General features: G+C 38.3%; 1 protein-coding gene across 11 annotated transcripts in view; it reads left to right on the top strand.

Annotated features, from left to right (window-relative positions):
* Nucleotides 1-24,728, top strand: part of Sncaip (synuclein alpha interacting protein) — a 151,399-nt gene that overhangs the window by 121,250 nt on the left and 5,421 nt on the right. For 8 of the 11 annotated variants that reach the window (XM_087180509.1, XM_021266275.2, XM_021266273.2 and 5 more), the window contains 6 exons: nt 2,267-2,380; nt 9,903-10,028; nt 13,661-13,830; nt 17,755-17,847; nt 18,769-19,837; nt 21,136-21,206. In XM_087180509.1, coding sequence (XP_087036635.1) covers nt 2,267-2,380; nt 9,903-10,028; nt 13,661-13,830; nt 17,755-17,847; nt 18,769-19,837; nt 21,136-21,206 — 1,643 coding nt within the window. Of the gene's footprint in view, nt 1-2,266; nt 2,381-9,902; nt 10,029-13,660; nt 13,831-17,754; nt 17,848-18,768; nt 19,948-21,135; nt 21,207-24,728 lie in introns of all 11 variants that reach the window. The other 3 variants (XM_087180512.1, XM_087180511.1, XR_015438804.1) reach the window with 2 other exon arrangements.

The following is a 24,728-nucleotide window of genomic DNA, read 5'->3' on the forward strand; positions in this document are numbered from 1 at the left end:
AGGCATGTTATCACTAGTCCCAGTGTAGGATGATAGACTCAGGGCACAGTCATGTGACAAAGTCTTATGGGAAGATAGGGGTTGGGAGTGGTCATCAGTGAACAATAAAATATTTTTTCAGTGTCGGTGAATGCTGACATTTGCCTTGATATTTTTGTGTTTATAAAATACAGTTCTCATTGGATTTTGTGACTAATGGTAGATTACTGAGTATCTCCTAACTATGTAGTAGTTGGATGACAGCATTTTATCTTCACTTATATGCCCTAGCTAGTGCTTATTTTGCTAGATTAAAAATCTCTGAGTAGGAAGGTACATAAGAAACATAGCGGCCATTAAGCCAACCCTCAGGATAACACATTCTACTGTCTCTCTATATAGGTGTTAATTCAGTCCAAAATTCCTGCAGTCAACAATATTGCCACCATCCCAGAAGTCTGCAAGCTTAAATAATCATTTTTTAAAAAGTTGTTTGAATAAAAAACACATATCAAACCCATAAGACTCGAAGCCTTCGCAGATTTGTGGTCTCAGGCTTCTCATGTTTTGCTTCTGAACAATAATTTGAGAAATAGAAGTGTCCCTCTGTTCCATTATTTAATCTAAAATTTGTAAAGAGTAGTAAGTACAAATATTTTGTAACAGCTACCACTCCTTTTAGCATCTATTTTGATACATACCAATTCAGTCCATTCAGTGTACTCTGACAGACACTGAGAAGTTGAGAGAGTTCTAAGGAGTCATCGTTCTTCCATTTTAAAACCTTGTTTTGAACACCAGTAACCAACCACTGGTGTTTGACCTCATTAAACAGTGTTCTGAGAGCCCTGATGTAAAAACAAACATATTTTGTACAAACGTGAAAACATTTCTTGGATAATATGACTTGGCTGACAGGAAACAGGCTCAGAGGTAAGGTATCAAATAAGATTACCTGAGCAAAGGAGCTTTAAAGTCATACCAGAGTTTAGGAACATCTCTCCCTTATTCTTAAACTCTTTAAATGGATCGCAAGAAATAGTGTCAGTTGCAAGCAGAATTTATCAAGTGTTTTTCAGGGATCCAGCAATAGATACTTTGGAAGTTCAGCATGTTGTTGAGCATCCTTTGGAAATGGTTAAGCAAAGAAATTGGAAAGAAACATTTCTAAAATACCTCCTTTCTAAAGCTGTCTGTTTTCAAAAATGAGATTAGCAGAAGAAATTATTTTAGTAGCTAAACAGACTTGGAATGAAATAACTTTAATTTCCTTTCATTTCTCATTCAGTTGTTTGATTAAACCCAAAGGCAAACTGTCGGCCTGGTAATAATATGATTTCAAACACATAAACTTAGTGATATTCTTTTTAATATATACTCCATGAACTCAGACTTTGGCAGGCAAACTTCTGCTAAAATTTAATAATTTGTCTTTTGTGTGTTTTCTTGGTGTTTATATTAATGGCAAATGATACTGGTTTCATACTAGTAGTAGCAATATATTTCCTCTGTGTTTTTTGTTTTGTTTTGTTTTTGGTACCGGGGATTGAACTCGGGTCCTTATGCTTGCAAGGCAGGCAGCGGAACCACTGAGTTAAATCCGCAGCCCTCCTCTTATGTTTTTAATAGCATTTTATTTTAAATGTTGACTCATTAAATAACTACATCTAACATTTTTCTGAAAGAGTAACCAACAATTGCAGGATATACATTCTTGTTAAGTGCATATGGAACACTTTGGGGACAGATCATGTGTTAGAGTACAAAACAAATCTCAATAAATTTGAAAGGACTGAAATACAAATTTATGACCTTCAATCATAATAGAATTAGAAATCATTAACAGAAGGAGATTTAGGATACTCACAAGTGTGTGGAATTAACACTCTAACACAAACAAATGTCAGAGAAGAAATAAAAAAGGAAATTAGAAATTACTTGAAGCTGAATGAAAACAACATACCCACATTTACAGGTCGCAGCCAAAGCTGCTCTGAGAGGGAGATTTACAAAGAAAGGAGAAAAGAGAAAGACCAAGATCACAAATCAATAGCCTAACCTCCCTTAGGAAACTAGAAAAAGAAAACCAAACTAAATTCAAAGCAAACAGCCGGAAGGAAATAATAAAAATTAGAGTGTAAATAAATGAAATAGAGAATAGCAAAAATAATAAAGAAAATCAACAATACCAAATTTGGTATTGAAAAGATAAGGAAAAAAATAAGCTAATTTAGTTAGACTGAGCTGTGTTGCTTTACATTTCTTTCTCTTCTTTTTTTTAATCTAGAATGGCCAGTTGGAGTGTGTACGCTGGATGGTGAGTGAAACTGAAGCCATTGCAGAATTGAGTTGTTCTAAGGATTTTCCAAGCCTTATTCATTACGCAGGTTGCTATGGCCAGGTACGGAGTTTCTAAGCATTTTACCTTTGTGTGCTATATAATCCGTTTTTTTCATTATTGGGTTCATCACAGTGCAAACTTTAAAAAAATCATCAAATAAAATCCAAAAATTTATAAGCAATGCTATTCATCATAGGGCACTTTAATGAAGAAATATTTTAAATGACCTAATTTATTTACTAAATAATGAAGCTACATTCAAAGGATGGAATTTTATGAGAAAATAGTCACTACATAATATTAATTAAAATGTATAATACAAAACTATTTCTGTAATTTGGTAACAACTGAATTTAGAAAAACAGAAAGAGAAATAAAATGTAAGACTGGTAAAAACTAAGGTACAACCTGTTTACAGTCACTCAGGGTGGAATTACAAGAGGCTTTTGTGTATATGTATTTTTTCAATTTTTTACAATGCATTTGATCTTTATCAAAAAGAAATATTTTTATTGAATTCAAAGTTAAAATCTTTATAAGATATTAATCAAGGAAGTCTCATGAAAATAAGCAAGCACACTAACTCTGTCTTAGTTACAACTAATTTCACATTACAAAATCCTAAGATTAATAATTAATGTACACAGATCACAGTCCAGTTTATGGAGTAAAAAGTCCCTGCTACCCTTTGAGGAAGACAAATGTAAATTTTCTTTTAAAAACATGGGAACCACAAAATGCAAATTCAGTCTTAAAAGATAATAAAGTCAGCACTGTATTAAAATAGATTTAATTGTATTTGTTTATGGCAAAGAAAATTGTTTCTCATGCATATAATCATGTCTACTTTGGCTTCATAAACTTTCCTAGTAGCAGTAAATTGTATTGTCAACAGGAGATTATGCTTTTTCAAGCATAATTTGAGATTGATAATCTCAAATTCAAAAACTAGGCTGAAGAACATTACCATGGTCTGTCTGTAGTGGGAGTCATGCTGTGTTAGAGTATCTTCAGTTACTACAGATATAAGTGTATATCTTAAACAATGTAAACATGTTCTGTATGTGTAAGCAGGCTCCATGTCATTGGATTTTGTGTACACTATCTGATCTTCAAAACAGTCATATGAGATCTAATTTTATAGCTGAGGAGACAGGAAAGTTAAATGACTCACGTGGTTAGTGGCAAAGACTAGATCTCAGTTCAGGTCCTCTGACTTTAGGGCCAAATTCTGTTTTGTCCCCATCTGTAGAGATAATTTGTACGAAGTGTTACAATGGCATTGATATAGATAGGTGAAGAAGACTTTTTTTTACAATTTTATCCGACAATATATGGTGCTATTCAGAACACTTCAAATAGCTCACTGAAGTGAACGGGTAACTGTGAAATTCATGAAATGAAGAAAGGAGGAGGAGAACATTTAAAACACATACAAGCCACTGTTTTTGAAATACAACAATTGCCATATTTTCGTTGTACATTGTACTTAGTCCCATCCCCAGTGTCCTAACAACAATCAATAACAATTCATAGGCATTTGCTAAGGATGCATTTTTTTGCTTAGACTGGCAAAAGGGAAAATAAAAATTTCAAAAGATCGAAGAATTTTATCACTGTTAATCTTTGTAATTTATTTGCAGTATAAGACAAATTTTTATTAAGTTGTATAAATAATAATTTCATGTCCCTGTCTTCATTTGCCTATCCAAAGCCTGATGAGGACTTGTAGAGATATTGGTGGAAAGGCTGCCTGAAGAGAGTCTGTCAAAGGAGAGGAGTAAAGGATTGCAGGACCGTGTGGAAACTCTAAGTGAATTAATTCAGCATTCAGCATTTTTTTCTTGAGCAATTATATATACCAGTTTCTTTATTCAACTTTCACAGCAGGTTTCTGATAATTTTGAAGCTGTTGAGCTAGAACAAAAGATAGTGCCCTTTCTAGGACTGGCTGGGTGATATCATGGCTTATTTGACTAAACTAGGGGAAAATATGGAAATTGGTGACCTATTTGAAGAGCAGTGTTGTTTCTTGCTAGTATCAATCTTTAGGTTATTGCAAGCCGATAAGTATTTTTAGGATCTAAAATTTAGCTTTGAGGAGGACAGCCCAATCCCTTAGGAGATTCCTACCCAAGTGGAAAATGTGGAAGCCTGTTAACTTTGGGAATCCTGTCCAGCCATCCTGCATCCACCCTGCCACTTATGTAACAGATAACCTGCAGAGATGCTGAACTTGGAACCGTTACAAGGCTAATATTTTCACAAGGAAGACTGTTATTGAACTGTTTTCTAATGGACTCAGCACATGCAAGTTTTCCTACATCAAGCAGGCATTTGAGTATGTCCTGGTTTTGTTTCTTCAGTAAATACCTCTGGCAAGGATAGTACTGAGGAAAATTCCTCTAGGTTTATTTTAGTTACCCTCTGCCCCTCATATAGATTCAAAACGAATGGGCTTCATTTGACTCCTAATTTGTGTCTTTCTCTTATAAAAATTACCTTTAAAGAGTCCAGTACCACAGGGTAGCCAGCAGTTTTTAGTGGTCTCCTGGAGTGATAGCTCTTCCGGTGATAGGAATTGATTCTCCTCTTCTTGACACTTGAAGTCTCAGAGGGTGCAATTATTTCATTGCCTGATTGTACCTAGTAGAGCTAGCCAGAGGGGGTGTGAAGGTGAAGACCTCAGGGAGATTCAGGAACAGAGCAGGGTGTCCTTGGACAGGCCTTCCTGACTCCCTTGGGGAGGAAGTCTCACCACAGCGATTCAGACAGAACCATGTTGATTCAAAGCCTCTGCCTGTGTGACTTGGGCTGCTTTATCTAAGCACTAAGGTTCCAATTTCTTGGCCAGGCTCTCCTACCAGAGCTTCTTAGCAGGCATGGGCTAATCCTGCATGGATCATTGGGCTCTGTATGACGCTCAGCAGCTCACCTGCAGTTCTTTTTGTTTCTGAATCATTTGTGTAACTTTCAGTCAAGATATTCTTTTACAGAAACAAGCCACTGTACATCGTTACACTGAGCATTTACGAAGAGCACTTTTGCTACACTATTTATTTTCTTTTTAAATGTTTCCTGACATAGATTTTTTAAAGAGCACTTTTAAATCAGAAAGTATTTTTTAATCTTTTTTGTTTCATTCATGTTATTTTTATTAGTGCATATAAATTATAGTGAATATTAGGTTGGATGTGACATTTTCATATATACATGTAACATACTTTATCATATCTATACCTTCTGTTACCCTCTCTTCCATTCCCCTTCTCCTTCTTCCAGTCCCCTTACCTTTATCTAATAGACTCCCTAAAAGAGTATTTTTGAAAAAAAGAGAAAAGAAAAGAAAAGGCTCAACAGTTCCTATGAATTGTTATAAACAGTGATAGGTAAGCTGGTAAGAAGGATATTTCTACAGGTATTATTGTTGTTTTCCTCCACAGTTTACTGTAAAAAGGAGAAATATTCCCTCCTTGAATTTACTGTTTGACAGTCATGAGGCAGAAGTAGTAAACAATCTGAAAGTGCTGGTGATTGCAGATGAAAAAAAGAGAAAAATCTCTGTTTACCATGCACATCTATCTGCTCTCCAAGTACTGATCTTGGAAAACACAACTGATCCAGAGCTCTACAGACTCACAGATGGATAGGCAGGGCACAGAGGGAGTCTGTCCTTTGGAGTCTGGCCTTTGGGGAATGAGAAGTTGTGCAAACGCACACTCAGAAGACAGAAAATAGTTGTAAAGGTCCCTATTTCAGTTTTCTGGATTTTAATCCTGGCCCTTCCAATTACTAGTGGCCTTGGATGCATTCATTTAAAAAAAACAAAGGGAAGAAAAGGTCTCTTGAACTGCAGTTTCCTCATTTTTACTGTAGAGATAATGCAGTCTTCCTCATAGGGTTGTTCTGAGGGCTGAGAAAAATCACATTGCGCAGCATAGTGTAGGCACTGGGTAAATGGTGGCCATTCTGACTTTTTGATGTCTTTCAATTTGTTGTTTTTATTGCTATTGGTATTATTTATTTACCTATTTAACCATAAGTAAAGAGAAACATGAAAAGAATTATTTAGGCCTCAACCTATTTAATCAATTTTTATATGCAGTGTTTTTTTTTTTTTACATCTTACCATCTCAGGATTCTACATTTATCTTACAGTAAATTACATTATGAAATTATTATTGGACCTTTTTTTTACATTTTAATATCTCAAAAACTGGAATGAAACTTAAAGTTGATGTATTAGATTTAATGATCTATGATTGCAAACAAAGCTGAATGCTTCAGAACTTATGATTATACTACAAACTATGGAGATTTTATTGATACCAGCAATAAACCTATGACATGTTTTTCAATCAAATTTTTATTAGGCTTTGTCCAGCAAATCTCATAAATTATGTGTATTAATTGCCTCTTTAAACAACTTCCATTGTCTTTGGGAACACATAAAATACAACATTAAAACAGGTTATCAGAAAATCCCCAGAACAGGAAACTAGTGTATGAAAGAAGTTTTCAGCCAATAGATACAAGCTGAATATGCAGATGGGGATATGTGAATGGGTGAAAGGTAAGTTAGACATTCTGTAATGAAACAAATAATACAGAAGGGCTTCTCCATGCATATGACTACATTGGATATTCTCTGAAAGCAATACTTACGGGGAAATAAAATCTGAAGTTACATTCTTCCTTTAACATCTCAACCTGGGAAGGGGGTGGGGGCGAGGTGGAAAAAGGGAGTAGGAAAGAGAAAGAAAGAACATGCACTAAAGGGTTAAGAGAAGTAGTAGACATATTACATATGAATAAGGGCTTTCTGTCTGGAATAACTAGCCACAGGTATTTGGTCCTCCTTATAAGGTATTTTTCAAATAAGTTTGTAGGACTGTGTTTCCACAGGCATGTTCTCCAGAATCAGCAAAATTTCTTAAGATTGGACGCTAAATATACTTTTACCAAAACCACGGATATTAGCCATCTTCTCATCTATCTCAGAAACCCTATATATGGGTTGTTAGAAGACCAAATGTGTGTCAGCCTGTCCCTTTGTCCAGTACTTCTCTGCACGGTATGATAGGGAAGATACTTATTTCAGTATATGAGTGGACAGGCCAATTGCATATCTTCTTATGGAAGTAAATTGTCCTACAGAAAACAGAAAAGTAAATTTGAGATGTTGGGTAAACACCTGTTTTATCCTAAACAATCAAAAATGGTTTTCCCTTTATATAAGTCTTGCATTTTGAATCGGGTTAGATCTCTAATTGGCATCATAAGGAAAGAAGGCAGGTTATTATAACAGTACAGACTGAGTCTGGCTTGGAGAGCCATCAGGAGCCAGGCCAGCTCTTTCATGACATACACAGACTTTGTGTGTCTTGTTCTCCCAGAATTAGGACTAACCCCCAGATTTCCACAACAGGAAAATTCCTTGTATTACGGAGTACATTATTCCATTGCCTATGACCCCGCCACTAAAAACCAACATACTGTAATGTTAGTAAGGGTGTCTTTATGCAGGTGGAATAGATGTAACCACTATAATATCTATGTCTGAAAAGAATGGAAATTTGCATGGCGGGAAGCATGGGTAAAACGTTTCTGAATATTGTGAACACCTCTGAGCTTTACTTGCTGAAGAAGAAGCCCCTAGAAATCAGAGAACCCACAGTTGTACTCTCCCTCAGTTTTCAGGTTTATAAAATAAGGCTGTTTGAATTGGATAATTCCCTAAAATTCCTTCCAGTCTGCAGTTTAAAGAGTGCATGATTTAATATCATGGAGCAAGTCAAGTCACCACAAGCTTGTAAATGTCCCTTTGAAGAAGATATGATCTCCATATGGTGGGACCTTCTTTTTCTCCAGTGGAGGTACAGCAGCCTGCCCTCAAGCAATTTCAGTGTATCTTAGCCATGGACTTCAAACCAGTGGTTAACAGAATCCAATAGAATTTTTATCTTGGGATACTTTAACTCATTGAGATTTTTAAGCAGTTAAGATCACATGGTGTAATCTATTTCCACTTAAAAGTAATCCAGTGGTTTTCCTCTACCTAATTGGAAAAGGTAAAGGAAGTACCTTTACTTCAAGCCTGTGAGAACATTACCTGTTCTATTTCAAGTGTCAGCCCCAACTTTCTCCCAGAGAGAAGAGAGTTCCGTATATGAGAATATCTTTATCCAACTGCCGACTCCCAGCCCTGGCTTCCAGCCTCTTTTCCATCCTGTTCTCTAGGGACCTTTGAGGGTTTCACTTTCTATAAGGTCTGTCTGCTTTTGCAGCTAAGACTCACCTTGCTCTTCCAGGTTCATACTTGGGAGGTTATAGGCATTTATTATATTTTTGTCTTTTTCCTCTTTAGAAGTCTTGCTTCCTTACTTCCTGCTTGCTCGTTTGGAGAAAGTGTGGTGCAAATGTTCAGTCTGCCCCTGATGTCTGATACCTTCATAAATAGTGCCCTCTTCCCAGCGTATGGGATGAAAACATTAAAGGAGTTCTCTGTTTTTATCCAACATTCCTTTAGCAGATTAGTTGGCATGTTCAGAAGATGAAGGCAAATTTAATCCAGAAAAGTATAAAGTTCATGACCGGTATGAGCAAATAACTGGGAAAAAAATCCTTTAAAAGGCTAAGGAGAAAAAAGTTCAAGGCTATTTCAAACACATGATCATTTTTTTAAATGTCAAATTCCACTCACTAAACCTCATGCTGTTGTTTTTACCACTCTCGTATTTTTTTAACTTTATATTTAATTATTCTATTTTAAAACAGTGAAATCCCATCCCCCTGCTTTCTTGAAAAGCCTAACATAACATGAAAATACCGCAAAACATTCGGTGGGTAAAATGCAAACAGATTATGATGAAACATGCCGACTGATTTATGACTTTGCCTTTGAAAGGTTTGTGTTCAGAGCTTTTGGCTCCCTCTCTTTAATATCAAAGAAGAAGTTTTACTTTAACACTACCACCACTTGGTCTTCCAGAAAAAACAAAAGGTTCCTGGTTTTTGTTCAGTGACTTTATCTTGTACTTGACATTATAAAGTGTTGCCTCTTTATGTAAGTATTGATTGCAAAAGGTATGGGATTAGTAGGTTTCAGAGTTATAAACAGTTTCAGGATTATGAATTTAAAACTAGAAGTTATTTATCTCAGTAGTTTAAGGTTTTCTGCTAATATGGTTGAAGCTATACACACTTTAACACAGTAGTAAAAACATTTTCTCAGGAGCTTTGGAATCAAAAAACCAGGATTCTAATTCTAACTTTGGATTTGTCCAGCTGTGTGACTTTGAGAAAGTGCTCATACTTTGTGTGAATCTGTTTTTTTTTTCTGTAAGTAAGTAAAGCAAGAGTATTTCCAAGGTAACTCCCTGCTCTTAAAATCCTCCACTTGGTCTTCTTTCATTGACTTCAGTCAGATTCATGAATTTTCCATTCCTATTGAATGAGAATTTTCCTGATATGATAATCTTGGTTTAATGTACTCTTTACAAGTTAGAGAATAGTTTTCTGTTGTCTTTATTTTGACTTCTCTTCATGATATTCTATTAATTCCATGTGTTCTTGTGTGTAGGAAAAGATTCTTTTATGGCTTCTTCAGTTCATGCAAGAGCAAGGCATCTCACTGGATGAAGTGGACCAGGATGGCAACAGTGCTGTTCATGTGGCCTCACAGCATGGCTATCTTGGGTGCATACAGGTACACGGCCCTGCTGCTCTGCAGGCAGAGAGGATTACATCAAGTAATAAAACAAAAGTCAAAAATTTTGTTCATCAAGACAATGCCTGGATTAAATCACCTTTTGTATTGTAGATACAGAAATTATAATGATGTCTTTTTTTAAAAAATCCACACAAATATAGGTTTAAGTAGCTCTTAGAGTTTTTCCTTCAACATCAGAGGTGTAGAAAGGGACTTTGCCTGCTCTCCCAACGTTATCCTAAAGCCCGGTGCTGAGAACAGTAGTTGGGAAGTATGCCATATTCTCAAGACAACAGGGAAACCACCATGAGACTAACATCTTTCAGTCTCTCCAGCAGTAGACTATTCTTGCTTTTACTATTACATCTTTACTCCAAAGGCAGGTAAAAAAACAAGGCAGATTTTCTATGCATGGATTAGAAGAATTCTTTATAGTGAGTAGTAGGCTACAGTTTTCCCTTTTATTTGTAATAGGTCTGACCTTCTTGAACGCAGAACCCAAGAATTAGTTAGAGGAAGAAGGTAGATAGTGTTGCTCTCAGGCCTTGAGCAAATGATACAGGCCCTCCTTGGCCAGCCATTCCACCCAATAGCCTCAAGTAGCCCCGTGCACTTAGCCCAGCATACCTTCTCAGCATTCTCGTTTTCTGTGTGTGCTGTGTTGTCACTGCGCCAAAGCCCCTGAGATGTACTCCAAGATCATGGACTTCCTACAGGAAGAAGAGACAGCGTCTCATCTTTCACTTGGATGCAGAGCTGCACAAGTCTGAGTTAAACCTGTTGCCACCATCCAAACAGCACAGCCCTGCAGAGCTCCGCAGTTGTACCCAGAAGTTTGGCGGGTAGTGAACGTAAAAGCATTATCGACCTACAAAATGTTGAAAATCAGAGCAAAGAGAGGAATGGTCAGAAGGAGAGGAGGAGGATCAGTTAGGTGAAGAGGACTAAACCAAACACTAAGGAATATAAAATGAAGTCAAAGTTTAGGTTTGACTTGAAATTTTATTTTTGGTACTAAAATGTAGTCAACAGAATCAGGCCAATCAAAGCATCTTGTTGAAAATCCCCCACCATTTATGAATTTGTTCCTACATCTCAGGGAAAAGAAACTTCACAGCATATGTTTGAAGGCCGTTACTAGAGAAAATACTTCTACCTCAGAGATTTCATATAGTCCGACATGTTTTGTGTATACAGCACTGTTCCACCCTACAAAGCAACACACCTTCTGGCATGTATGTATGTTGTCTGCTTTATTGCAAACCCAGGGTGCTCATTTATTCAGCAGGTACATTATGTACAAGGTCACACTATGTACAAGGTAGACTAAGCCTGAAACAGAATACTTCTCAGAGAAAACTAGTTGCTTAGAGAGGTAGAGAGAAGTCAGGAAATAGGAGAATATAAGAAAGACAAGATATAATTGAAAAGGAAAGCATAGATAACAGTAGAAAGCTCTCTGTTGACATGAAGCTGTTCTTCAAGAGCTATCTTGGTAGGAAATATTCAGAGTATATGTGTCTGAATGTTTTTCCATTATTATTGGCAGAGCATGCATCTTCTAATTTAAGGGATGGCCTTTAAAAAGGAGTGGTAAGAAATTGCAAAGTATAGAAAAGAGAGAAATTTAACTCCTTATCAGGTTCTGCGGAAAGATGACAGGAGCAGCATTATTCCTTGTGGAGGAATGATAGATGAATTAACACAAATTATAATTTTCCATTTACCCAACACCTCAATATTTAATAGTCTTGAAATAATTTTTATCAGCTATTATTTATGACTGAAAGCCAAAAAAAAAGTTATCACTGATTTTGTTTAAGGTTTTAATTATTTTCCTTTCTAACATGTGAAGAGAGATAGTCTCTCCTTCCAAAGGATTCATCACTCCTCTTAACACAAATGATATTTTTGGCACTAGATAATCTTAGGACAGAGTCTACCCACTGGATATGAGATTTAAAATAAAAATAAAAAGAGACTGAGAGTAAGCAAGGGACCTTATACGGTAGGGAGGAGACCAAGTAAGGAAAACAGCACAAAGAGATGAGTTCAGCATAAAGGGGAGCAATAACAGTGTGGTTTACATTGAGTCTCCTGAGAGCTCTGAGAGCTCGAGGCTGCCCTGTTCTCTGTGGCACCCTGTGAGGCAGGTTCAAGGTATCATGGTAAATTGACCTTTCATGGTGAGTGGCCACAAACCAAAAAGAAAATGAGGCGTTTTATGGCCTCCAATTCTAAGGAGTCTAAGAATTTAAATATAAGTACTGTTTGTGGAAAAAAATCATTACTACCAAAATAAATCTGACAGTATACAATCTCGTCCTGATATTGTCAAAGAACACATCAGAGTGTGGAGGCTGATTAATAGTGTTTAAACAGCTTTCTGTGGAATCATGACATCCCATATAAATACAAAATAGTTTCAATGTTTTTAAATTATTGATTTCAGCCATTCTTCATCCAATCTCCCTCTCCTCTGCCGTAGCCAGACGCTATGACTTTCTGCATGCCTTTGGCTATTAAAATTTACTCCAAAACAATTTAAAATTTCAGTCTTAACATTTTTTTTTTAATTTTTCAATCTTATTTCTGATCCAAAGCATTCTTCCCATGCTCACCCCAACCCTGTTAGGGACTTGGAATAGGGAGTAAGACATGACAGGTTGTTATCACTGTAGCTCCTGCTCCCCTGTCCTTTTAAGGCTTCAGTGATGGAGACAAAGAGAGCATATGAAGAAATAAAGCCAGATGTCTCTGCTTAACTGGGAAACACCATAGCCTCCCTGGAAGTTGCCACTGCTTCTTGGTGACTGTGGTCACTGACAATGCTTTGTGGCATCCTTCAAGTACAGGCTCTGGCAGGTGCTGTGGATGGGGCCCACAGTGAGATCTGGGGCCTCTCCCTTTGAACCTGACATGGTACCTTCTCCTTCCCCTACCCACACAGTTTCTATAACCCGTAACTACTTCCAACTGTTGCTGGAGACCTTCTCCTTTTGGGGGAACGGGAACATACCACTCACACCAACTTCCCTTCTACAAAGTCTGCTCAATCCACAAACATATCCTTGCCATGGCGTATAGTGGGAGTGTTGGCTGCTTCATAGCCACCCTACTCCCTGTCTTGCTCTTTTCCTTCTGTCCATTTTATTCCTGATCAAATAGACTCAACAAGAAATTAGCAAGTATTATTCCAAAACCAGTTACCAGGGCCCAAGCAAATGGATCCAGGTAAACACAGTGCCACTGTCCCCATCATATAGGCATCTCTGACTTTATGATTAACTCATTTGGAGCCCAGCCATCAGAAGGGACAAAACACTTGCCCATAAACGCCTCAGAAAGGAAAGGACTCTGGGCAGAAGCAACATCTTGCCTGTCCCAGGCACCTCCCTAGTAGGCTGCAGGTGGGGACAGGTAGTAGGCAGACTGGCTCAGCTCCACCTTTGTAGGCTCTAAAGGGAGGCATCTGATATCCTTGGTAACCTCTTACCAACACTGGGCTCTGATGACTGCCTTTAGAACAACAAGAAAAGTCTCATTCAGCATTCTATTATATTTCATTAAAAATGCAATGTTTAGAGGGAGGTCCTGATACAATCATGTATCTCTGCACTTTCTGACAGACCTTGGTTGAGTATGGAGCAAATGTCACCATGCAGAACCACGTAGGGGACAAGCCCTCCCAGAGCGCAGAGCGGCATGGGCACACCCTGTGCTCTCGGTACCTGGTGGTGGTGGAGACCTGCATGTCGCTAGCCTCACAGGTGGTGAAGCTAACCAAGCAGCTGAAGGAGTAAGTGGCCTGTTCTGTGTTAGCAAAATCCAGCTGTCATTGTTGTGCTGAGGTTTCAGCCCAAGGGTTTCGGTAAGCTCCCTTCCGATTGTGGAGGGAATTCTACCATTCTCCTCACCGTTTCCTCCATCCTAGTGCTAAGCCAGGGTTTGCGCTGACCTTGCCATCTCTGTTGAGGCAAAATGATATTTAAACCAAGTGAAGGACCAGCTGTCTGGGCAGGGAATTTAAGCCACAGTGAATCAGGAGAAAGAGCCTTTGTCTGTGTTCACATCTTAGGGTCAGGTTGCAGAGCAGAGTACAGAGAGCATATTTAGGCATTATTTCCGATATGTGCTTAAAATTCTAGGAATCAAAAAGCATGACAGCGAGCAAAAGACAATAAATGGATTGCTTTCTCAGTTTTCCCAAGGAATAAAATTGTATTTGGGAAATTTTTTAAACTTTATAACCATTACCAGCAAATTTATTATAGAAGTTAAGCAGATGCTTCATGAATCCTCAGGATACAAAATAATGTTCACTGTAACTGAAGTCAGTTTTCTTAATATGATTACTAAGTGGGTATACATTGTATATCTGGCTGTCAAGGAGTCATTTCTTGAAGCTTGTCATGATACCTTTGAAGAAGAGAGTAGGATGAGAGTCCATCAGATAGGTTTCTAGCAAGTTGACAGATTGAAGAGCTAATGGTTGCCTGAGGGGACCAAGGCCAGCTCTTGGAAAGCACTCTGATCAAGTTACTGTGGCTGTACTGGTTAAGGTTCCTGAAAATTGGAATCGGTCCTCAAAGTAATGTAATTCAAAGTGATATTGAGAGATTAGGAGTATAAACCTTGAAAGTTAAGCTTTAGAGGAGTAATATAAAGTCGTACCATATATATATATGTGTGTGTGTGTGTGTGTGTGTGTGTACACTATATATAGCAGATGACTTATGAATATGTACTTTATATAGTATAATATATATACATATATATATGTACACACGTATATAAAAAGTAACATAGTATTCCTAAATACAACTCATTTGGAAAAAAGGCCAGTGTAGATAAGAGGCCTTCATTGATTGTGAGCATGAATCACACAGCAATATGACAATACCTGGACCCTCTTTCCCTTCCTCACTTAACCTCACTGCTTCCATTCTCTTGCCTTTGAGGTCTGTGTCCCTCCTCAGCCAATACCTAAAATAATCTCTGTAATGAGTTTAGATATTTCCTAGTAAGTAAAATAAAATGTAAAGCAAAAAGTACATGGTTACTTCTGAGCATCCTCTGCCCAGCTGAACAAAACTTCCTCAAGACAGGTGAACTGGTTGAGCCTAAAAGTCTCAATGTAGCTGAAGGGAAAATGTGCAAAGATTAATGACTTAGTAACTTAGCTTTCCACAGGAAACATAATTTTTCACATATATCTTCATGTCCCTATATTTGTATTCCTAAAAATAAGTTGCCATGTGAAGGAATTGCTAGAACAAAAGGCATACACATTTAAAATGTGGGCAGATATTACCTAAAATATTTCCAAAAAAGCTGTATCAATGTTACTCCCTCTAGTAGTGCACAAACACATCCTTAAAGAAGAACTTTAAAATGATTAAAATGAATAATTGATAATTTGAAATAGGAAGAAAAGGTCCAAAGGGCTAGGGGTGGTGGAAGGGGAAGGGGAAAGGAAAGAAGGGAAAGGAAAAATTATGAGAAAAGAAAAAAAATGGAAACAAAGTCTTTCTAAATAGGGAAGGGTGGAGGGGCTGAAGGGCACACAGGTAATGGGAAAAAAATAAGAACCAAGATACATCATGTACAGGTACAAGCACCCAATGATAAATGTAAATATATTGTTCACCTAAAATGTACCAATAAAATAATTTAAGGAAAAAAAAAGAAGAACTTTGAAACAATCTAATTGAATGTTTTTTCTAAAGGCACATACTCAGAAAAGGTCAGAAAACATTCTCTTCAATCTCCATATGGTAGACTGAAAAGCTTTCATGAGCTACAATAGCCATTTAATTGGTAAACTGTTCACAGCTATGTCCTGGCCACTCTGTGGATGATCCTGGGCTGAAATATAAATAGGCACTAATATGCATCTGTTCTCCAGGTGTCTCCAAAGCTAAATGCTATAGACAGTTACAGTTAGGGCAGTGGCAAGATAAGATCTGAGACATGCAGTAATCTTGTTGGACCCTAATCTTTCACTTTCTGTAATCTCAGTGAAGTTGGCAAAACTGGAAATGAATAGAGAAATCTGTGTTGTATAGCTACAGGACACTGTGCCTTTCAGCCTATTGGACAACGGTAACACAGAAAGGTGCAGGCTTAGAATTTTTTTCCAAGAATATAAAATATTAGTTTACAAAATTAGTAGTGCAGATTTATCCTATGCTTCTGCAAGTCAGAAGGCCAGTAGGGAGGGGTCTTGCCAGCCTAAAATCAAGGTGCTGGCAGGCTGCATTCTTTCTAGGAGCTCCAGGATGTGTCTGTGTCCTGCCCATCCAGGTTGTTGGCAGAATCAGTTCCTTGTAGTTGTGGCCGCATTCCCACTGGCTGCCAGCTGAGGGTCAGTCCCAGCTGAATTCTGTGGTTCACCATCCCCCTCTTTCATCTTCAACCCCAGCAACATCAAGATTGAGTCCTTCCCATATTTTTAATCTCTCTTGCTCACTCCTCTGTCTCCTCTTCTACTGTTACAAACTCATGTCATTAGATTGGCCCCACTCCAATAATCCAAGATGACCTTCCTATGTTAATATCAGTTGATATAAAATATTCCTTCCCTTTTGTCTTATAAGGCAACATAGTCATATCTCCCAGGAATTAGGACACAGGTGGAGATCACTGGGGTACCTCACTAGTATGCCAGGGTTCTGTAAACACTGCTTATTCCTATACAGTAAAAATCAGTTTTATGTACTTATTTCAACTTTTATAATAAGTAATATGTGTTTTCTAAGTGGGTTGTACTTCTTGTAATCTGCGACTTCTGGTCTATTAACTCTTAAAAGAATATTCTGAGAAGCATGCTGTTATGTTCAGAGGAAATGTAGTGTTGCCATACATCATTTTGCCCTTGTATATGAAAAAAACCTCATTATTTAACTGCTACCCAAAGTGGAAATAGTTTTCTTATTTTGTTCAGTTATTTTTTTCTGATCAGTACATTGATAAAATTACTTTACAAATTTAAATAATTTAGAAAGAGTTTCATTTGGAGTGTATCCTTCTAGATTTATTACATTAATAATTTCCTTAAAAACAAGATTACACATAGTATTTTGTTTTTTGTTTGTTTGTTTGTTTTGGTACCGGGAATTGAACTCAGGACCTTGCACTTGAGAGGCAGGCAGTGGAACCACTGAGCTAAATCCCCGACCCTACACATAGTATTTTATAATATTCTGTTTTAAGGCAAGTAAAGTATTATACATATATCTTATATATATAGTATATACATATAAAACATATTAGACAAACCTTTTGTATATCTGTAGGTATTCTGGTATACTAGTATTTATCATTTCTAATAGCAGCCATTATAGAAATAATTTTAAATTATTTCTCAGTCTTATTCATGAGCATTTAGATTACTCTCAGGTTTCCATTGGAAAATTTCTAAACTGTGAAGATAAAGATTATGCAGATTTAGAGCTGGGCATGGTGGTGCCTGCCTGTAATCCCAGCACTCAGGAGGCTGAGGCAGGAGGATCACTGTGAGTTTGAGGCTAGCCTGGGCTACATAGTGAGTTTAGGGCCAGCCTGAACTACAAAATTGAGACTCAAAAAAAAAAAAAAATTATGCAGATTTTTAAGCCTTTGAATTCATTGCAATTTACACAAATTATCATTAAAAAACCATTTACCTCCTAGTTTATAGCGGCAACCATGTATCAGAGAACATGTCTGTTGTTTTCTGCAGACAGACTGTGGAACGTGTGACATTACAGAACCAACTCCAGCAACTCCTAGAAGCCCAGAAATCTGAGGGCAAGTCACTCCCTTCTTCACCCAGGTAATACCAGACACATTGGTATATGGAGTTCTTCAGTATTTTAAATCTCTGAGCCTTTTTCTGGATTTCCTTTTAATGTCTTTTATGAAAATGATGGTCAGACATAGTTGTGCACATGTGTAATCCCAGCCCTCTGGGAGGCTGAGGCAGGAGGATGACAAATCTGACTCTAGCCTCTGCAAGGTCAGGACTTAATGAGACTTTGTTTCAGAAAGGTAGCTGGGAGATGTAGCCAAGTGCAAAAGCCCTGGGTTCAACCCCCAATACAAGAAAAAGAAAGGAGAGAAGGAAAGAAGGAAGGAAAGGAGGGAGGGAGGAAAAAGAATAAAAATAAGATATCAAGTGAAAAGGTCTGTGGGTCTTTGACTAATCTCCAACTCTCCTATTTCTTTGATCCATGGCTATAAACAAATCACTTACTTTTTCTTTTTCATTTCTTGACCAGTGAAATGAGAGTAAGGATATACAGCTCAATAAGATTATTGAAAATGGAATTTTGAGAAAATTCATGTGAAATTAATGTGTAAACAGCAAGATAAGTTTAGTAGTCATAAGGTATGAGGCATGCTATACTTTGGCTATGGTTGCTTCTATGGACTATTTGAAAATTGCTTTGAAAAACTATTTAGTGATTATTCTTAATTCCATTCTTACTTATTTGTAATTTTTTTGTTTTACTTTTTTAAGACAGGGTCACACTATATGTTTCAGGCTGGCCTTGAACTCACTATGTAGCCAGGCTGGCCTGAACTCCCAGAAATCCTCCTGCTTCAGCCTCCCAAGTGCTGGGATTACAAGCATGCACCACCATGCCCAGCTGTAAATTATTAGTGCTAATAAAAGTCATGCAGAACCTTGTGTCTGGTTCAGTTTAGCCAAGTAAGAAATCAGCTTAGCTCATCTCTTTCACTCTCTTTTCAGTTCACCTTCTTCACCAGCTTCCAGAAAGTCCCAATGGAGAGTTCCAGACATAGGTGATGAGTCTACAGCCAAAAGCAAACTAGGAATCCAAGAAGGGATTCAAGTTCTTGGAAGCCTGTCAGCCTCCAGCGGGGTCAGAGCCAAAACAAAAGAAGAAGATTCTGATAAAATTCTACGCCAGTTATTGGGAAAAGAAATCTCAGAGAATGTCTGCACCCAGGAAAAGCTGACTTTAGAATTCCAGGATGCTCAGGCATGTTCTAGACATTCAAAAAAGATCCCTCTGGAGAAGAGGGAACTGAAATTAGCCAGGCTGAGGCAGCTAATGCAGAGGTCACTGAGTGAGTCAGACACAGACTCCAACAACTCTGAGGACCCCAAGAACACCCCTGTGAGAAGGGCTGACAGGCCCCGGCCACAGCCCATCGTGGAGAGTGTGGAGAGCATGGACAGCACAGAGAGTTTACACTTGATGATAAAGAAACACTCCTTGGCATCAGGACGTAGGTTTCCTTTTAGTACCAAGGCCTCCAAATCCCTGGATGGCCATAGCCCATCTCCCACCTCAGAGAGCAGTGAGCCAGACTTGGAGTCCCAGTATCCAGGTTCAGGGAACATTCCTCCAAGCCAGCCCTCCGGAGACCCGACTCAGTCAAGCCCTGACAGCACTGCTGCCCAGAAAGTTGCCACGAGTCCCAAGAGTGCCCTCAAGTCTCCATCTTCTAAGCGCCGGACATCTCAGAACTCGAAGCTCAGAGTTACCTTTGAGGAGCCTGTGGTACAGATGGAGCAAACTGGCCTTGAACTAAATGGAGAAAAAGACAAAGATAAAGGCAGGACCCTCCCGAGGAACTCCACGAGTAGTGAATCAGGGGAACAACTGAAAAGGCCTTTCGGAACCTTTCGGTCCATCATGGAGACACTAAGTGGCAACCAGAACAATAATAATAATTACCAGACAGCCATCCAGCTGAAGACATCTACGTTGCCCTTAACCTCACTTGGAAGGAAGATGACAGATGCCAAGGGAAACCCTGTGAACTCTGCTGGCAAAGGAAAAACTAAAGCAGTGAGTGCTATTTGGAGAACATCCTTTCTTCCCCCTTAAATTGACTAGGTTGTGCCTAACACTACAGATTTTTGACACCTCGAGGGAATTTCCACAAAAATTCTGAAAGGGTGTGTTAAAAGCCAACTTTGTATGTTTCTAATGAAATGTTTCATGTTAGAGTACATATCCATTGCCCTTCCTTTGGGAAATACTAAAACAGGTCAGCGATCACCAGAGATTATATTCTGTTCCCTCCATTTCCCTCAATGACCCGATCTTTGGTTGCTAAGGCTCCTGGCCTGGGAGGCACTTCTATAAGATGAAACCACCAATCAGTGCAAAATCAGGTCCTTCATTGGTGCTGATTCTGCCTCATGACGAGTTTGTCCTCTTCATGTTCCTGGATAGTTTATTCTCAAGCCCAATTAAAAAACACATAAATAGAAACTCCATTTCTAAAAACTTTTAACCACTCAACTTGGGGATGACCTTTGAAATTAATATACCACAGGGACCTCCACATTAGCATTTTATAACACTGACTCCTAAGTGTTGATTGGAGGCTATTGGAATATGAAGTGCCTGCCCGTACACAAGAGATGGCAGAATGTGCCATCAACTACATTTTATAATTACATTTATTGGAACCCCATGCTCTATAATTTGTGATTTCTATCTAGTGAATAAGAGATGTAAACATCTTTTTAGGCAACATCTTTTGCATGCCCTGTGCTTGCCATGCCATCAAAAAATAGCATAGCAGCCAAAATGCAAAACTCTGGGAAGGAATGACTGAGTTCACCCACCATTTCATTAAAATAGACTTCCCAGGGGAGTGTCAGAATCTTCATAATTTATTATTTGATATAATGTTAAAATCCTGTTATAGTTCAGTCTAAGAACTGTCCCAATTCTTTCTGTGGTATCAAATCAAGTTTTAATTACTATCTCTTTAATTGATAGAACACCAATTTTAAAATTATGTATCAATTCCATCTGTAAATTGCCCTAGTTATAAAGAACTTCAGTATGTATTTGTTTCATCTAGAAGAAGTGCACTTGTGGCTAAGACACCAGACTTTTAAGTTAAATATTTCAAAACTTAAGTTGTTCCAATAAAACTTTTCCAAGTAACTTAGCAGGTTATATCAGTAGTGAAAGAAGAATCATTTCCACAGTTTCTCAGGTTTCCTTAAAGTGTATTCTAAGTTACTGTCATCTAATTTGTCTCTGGCATGCTTCATATTTATTGGAACTTGTGCATGTGCTGAGCTTGTTGCATGTTTTCAGATGATTTTTTAATTGCACCTCTCTAGGAGATGTACAGCAGCTGCATCAATCTTTCCTCTAACATGCTGATTGAAGAGCATCTGCATAACTGTGCACGGTATGTGGTACCCAGAGATGCACTGTGCAGTATTGTCATGACTTTGCTTTGAATTGCATGAGCTTTTAAATTATGGACTTATCACACATGTGATGACAACAAGGAAGAAAAACAACTGCACTCTTTCTCCAAGTAGGAGCAGGCACAGAAAGTAACTAGGCCTTAGAAAGGTAGCTACTACTCATTAGAGGAACTTCATGCCAGCCTTGGTCAGAAGAATCTATTCAGTTCACAAATGTGCTGTTTCTTAGTTGACTTTGGCGTTCAGTCTTTGTTTTAATGGATTCGAGTACCAAGTAAGTATTAGAATTAAATTTCCTGTCATGAGTAGAAAGCGTCAGCCTCTGATCAGAATCAGAACTTTGAAACAGAGCTGGAATTTTATTTCAGTGCTGATTATAGACTGAAAGCTCCTTTCCTCACCATTCTGCTGATCTCAGGAGAAGCGAGGCCTTGCCGTGCTGAAACTCCTATAGCTTAGCATTGTGAAGCACAGTTCCAGTCCAGAAGGCAGTCTGAGGGGTACTTACCAATAAAACAAGGAGTTTTTCTCAAACAAAACGTTTACAGTTTCAAATACATGGACTGTGTGTCTAAAAGAGAGAGGATGAGGAACCCAGTTCCTGGGACACCTCCTTGGACGAAGTCCTTCTGCAGCCTAATATTCTTTCCACTGGGAGGACATGCAATGTTTTGACCAGACAGAAAATGGGAGGAGGAAAAGAGCAGCCCGGGGAAGTTAATGTAATCAGTGTCCACTTTAAAGGTGACTGTTGCTTTTAAGTCATTTAAATAATTGAAAAATTATGACATGGCCATTTAGCACTCTTTCCCAAAGAATGTGAACATGTGTGTATTGTACTTATGAATCTTTGTTCAGAATACTAAGGTGCAAGAAAGTCACTCTGCTTTTTCCCCCTTCTAAATCAAATTTGATCTGCTCTAGGTCAGTTCTCAGGTTGGAGGGAAATTAAATCTCAGTCAGGAAAGTAGGGGCTTCTCTAGGGGTCTCATTAATTCAGTGTATTCAAGAAAGGGTCTTGGAACTTCCCTGCTTACTGAACACTAGTGGTCTGCTTGGGTCTGGCTCACTGTGGCCTGAAGGCAGTCATCTAAACCATGTCCAGTCCCACTGGAGCAGAGTGTCTGGGCCTTTGGGGAGAGCCCAATGCCTGAAGTGAGGAGGGAGTAGGAAGAAGAACCCTTTCCCCTCCCAGACTAGCCCACTTCTGTTTTTCTCAACCTAGATTCCCCATTTCTGAACCCTTTTTCTGTCCCCATTTTGGGCTTGATGAGTCTTCTGATACTTGGAAAATTCTGCTTTTGTCCTCAAACAGAAGTCACTGGAAACACCCTTAGGCAAGGAAGCATAAAGGCTTGGCAAACTCCCTGGCAGTGGGAAGAATACTTCTCATTTCTTCCAGGCTTCTAGACCAATTGGAAACAAGACAGTTATTATCACAGTAGATTCTCCTGCCAGAAATATTTCATCCTGACTTTTTACATGTGAGGGAACAAAACGGAACAATTTACTATAATAAGATTATAAAAATCAGAGCACAAAATAATGTCATGGGGCTACTAAGTTTGCAGTTTCCTACTCAGTTTAAGGAGCAGTCTTTCCAAAGTCTCAGTTCTAAGCCTGGCTTTAGAACCTAGACCAGATTCATTGGCTTTTTATATTAGTAGAGTTTGATTTTAGTACATTGGAAACCCAGAAATAAAAATAATCAATACATCAAATAAACATCCTGACCTCTTCTTTTCATTACCCTATAAATCAGCCTATACTTAATCACAATTTTAGTTTGGCAAGTATTTCCATAAAAAGTAGAAAGTAGTTTTTTTTCATATTGGAGAGAAAAGGTTCCTCTGATTTTCTTATAGTTACACACAGAAAAGGAGAACTGGTCTGGTATGCTCTTTAGATAAATCAAGAATGGATATCTACTTGAAATAAAGATTCCTCAGAGAAATTAAGACTTGAGTGAAATGCCTAGCGTGAAAATTATCGAATTGACTTTATTGCCAGCCTCATTTTGCCTATGGGACCCAACTGCAAGAAGGAAAGGAGCCCAAGTATTCATCTATTAGTGATGACTTCAAATCTTGGTCCAAAAATTTGCTTGAAGACCAGGTGGCTCCTCTCAGGTAGCAGAAATTGCCAGGACATCAGTGGCCATCACTGAGTGGAAGCTGGCACGAGAAGTCACTGCTCCTGAATGGCCCTGGGAAAAAGGGTGAAACAGTGGGTCTTGGTTCCAAGGATACCCTGGAATCATTTTTTAGTTCCTAAGAAACTTACTTTTCCTGGTATAGGAAAAATAGGAACAATAAATACAACATTGTAAAGAATGTCTGTTCTGTAAGAGGGTTCTGCTGCTATTTATTTTTCTTAATTGGTCATAGCTTGATAGCAAGGAATCTAAATCTTTTCAATGCCCTTTAAAATTAGATTCAACCTTATAAACAGCTTTCCAGGTGTACTTCAACTGCGAAGATGAGTTGGTTTATAACAAGCAGATTTATGTACTTTTTCTTACCAAGTTTGAGTTATTACAACTCCAAAGGAATGTTTTCAGTTGCAGGTCTTAAAATGACAATGAAATATTCATTTCCCAAAGACTAAGTCTGTTTGCCATCTATAACACGTAAGTTACTCATTGATTCCATTTACCAATAGGAAGAGGGCAGTGACTCCTGGTCACCTCCAGTAGTGCCCTCTCTGACCATGGTGGCACTGTTGCTTGAGAGGTTGGTATTAGGAAACTCCTAATCTTACTGCCAGCATTAGGAGAAACTCCTTTAAAAGACAGTAAGCAATAAACACCATTCGTATGGATTTTACTGTCAAGAAATTGGCAACATTCATAATTCTATATCTAAAGTCAAAAGCTAGTATCAAATACTCTACGTAGATTTTAAGGTTGTTCAACAGCCCCTTAAAATAGGGTGATGTGATGTCAGCTGTGACAGTGGCAGCTGTTTGCCGTGTCCTATAAAGGGTACAGAGGGAAGACCTGCTTTGGAAACCAGAATTATCCCACCATAACATATTCTTTCAGCATGCTGGATTAATGGTAGCCAGAAAACCTACAAACATAACTCATTTCTCCATCTCCTGCTTGCATTGCTTACTCCCCAAAGATCCACTGTGAATTGTGTGAACTCAGAGGAGACATGTTCTAATAGTGTCACCTTCATACCATGTCTGCCACCACTAGCAGCAGAGTTGTCTATCTGTAAACTTTCTTAAGGATGAAATTTTAAAGAAGCAATAGATTGGTGGAAGTCTAAAAACACCCAATAGAGACTTTACCTAATACCTCCCCATGCATTTGGGCTTTTCCTGGCTACCCTGGGACCTCCTTGGAGGGCACCACAGCCCTGAGTCAGCAGGCGATCATTTCAACATCTTTAGCTGTAAGCCACACATTTTGCTGTATCAGAAAAGTATGGTCCCTGTACTCAGGGAGGTCATAAATGAGAAAATTACAGGGAAGCTCCTGAAAGTGATAAGAG

Source organism: Heterocephalus glaber, unplaced genomic scaffold, assembly GCF_053883595.1.
Source record: "Heterocephalus glaber isolate CG9 unplaced genomic scaffold, H.glaber_assembly_v1.0 deba00001463, whole genome shotgun sequence".
In the NCBI taxonomy this organism is placed as follows: domain Eukaryota; kingdom Metazoa; phylum Chordata; class Mammalia; order Rodentia; family Bathyergidae; genus Heterocephalus; species Heterocephalus glaber.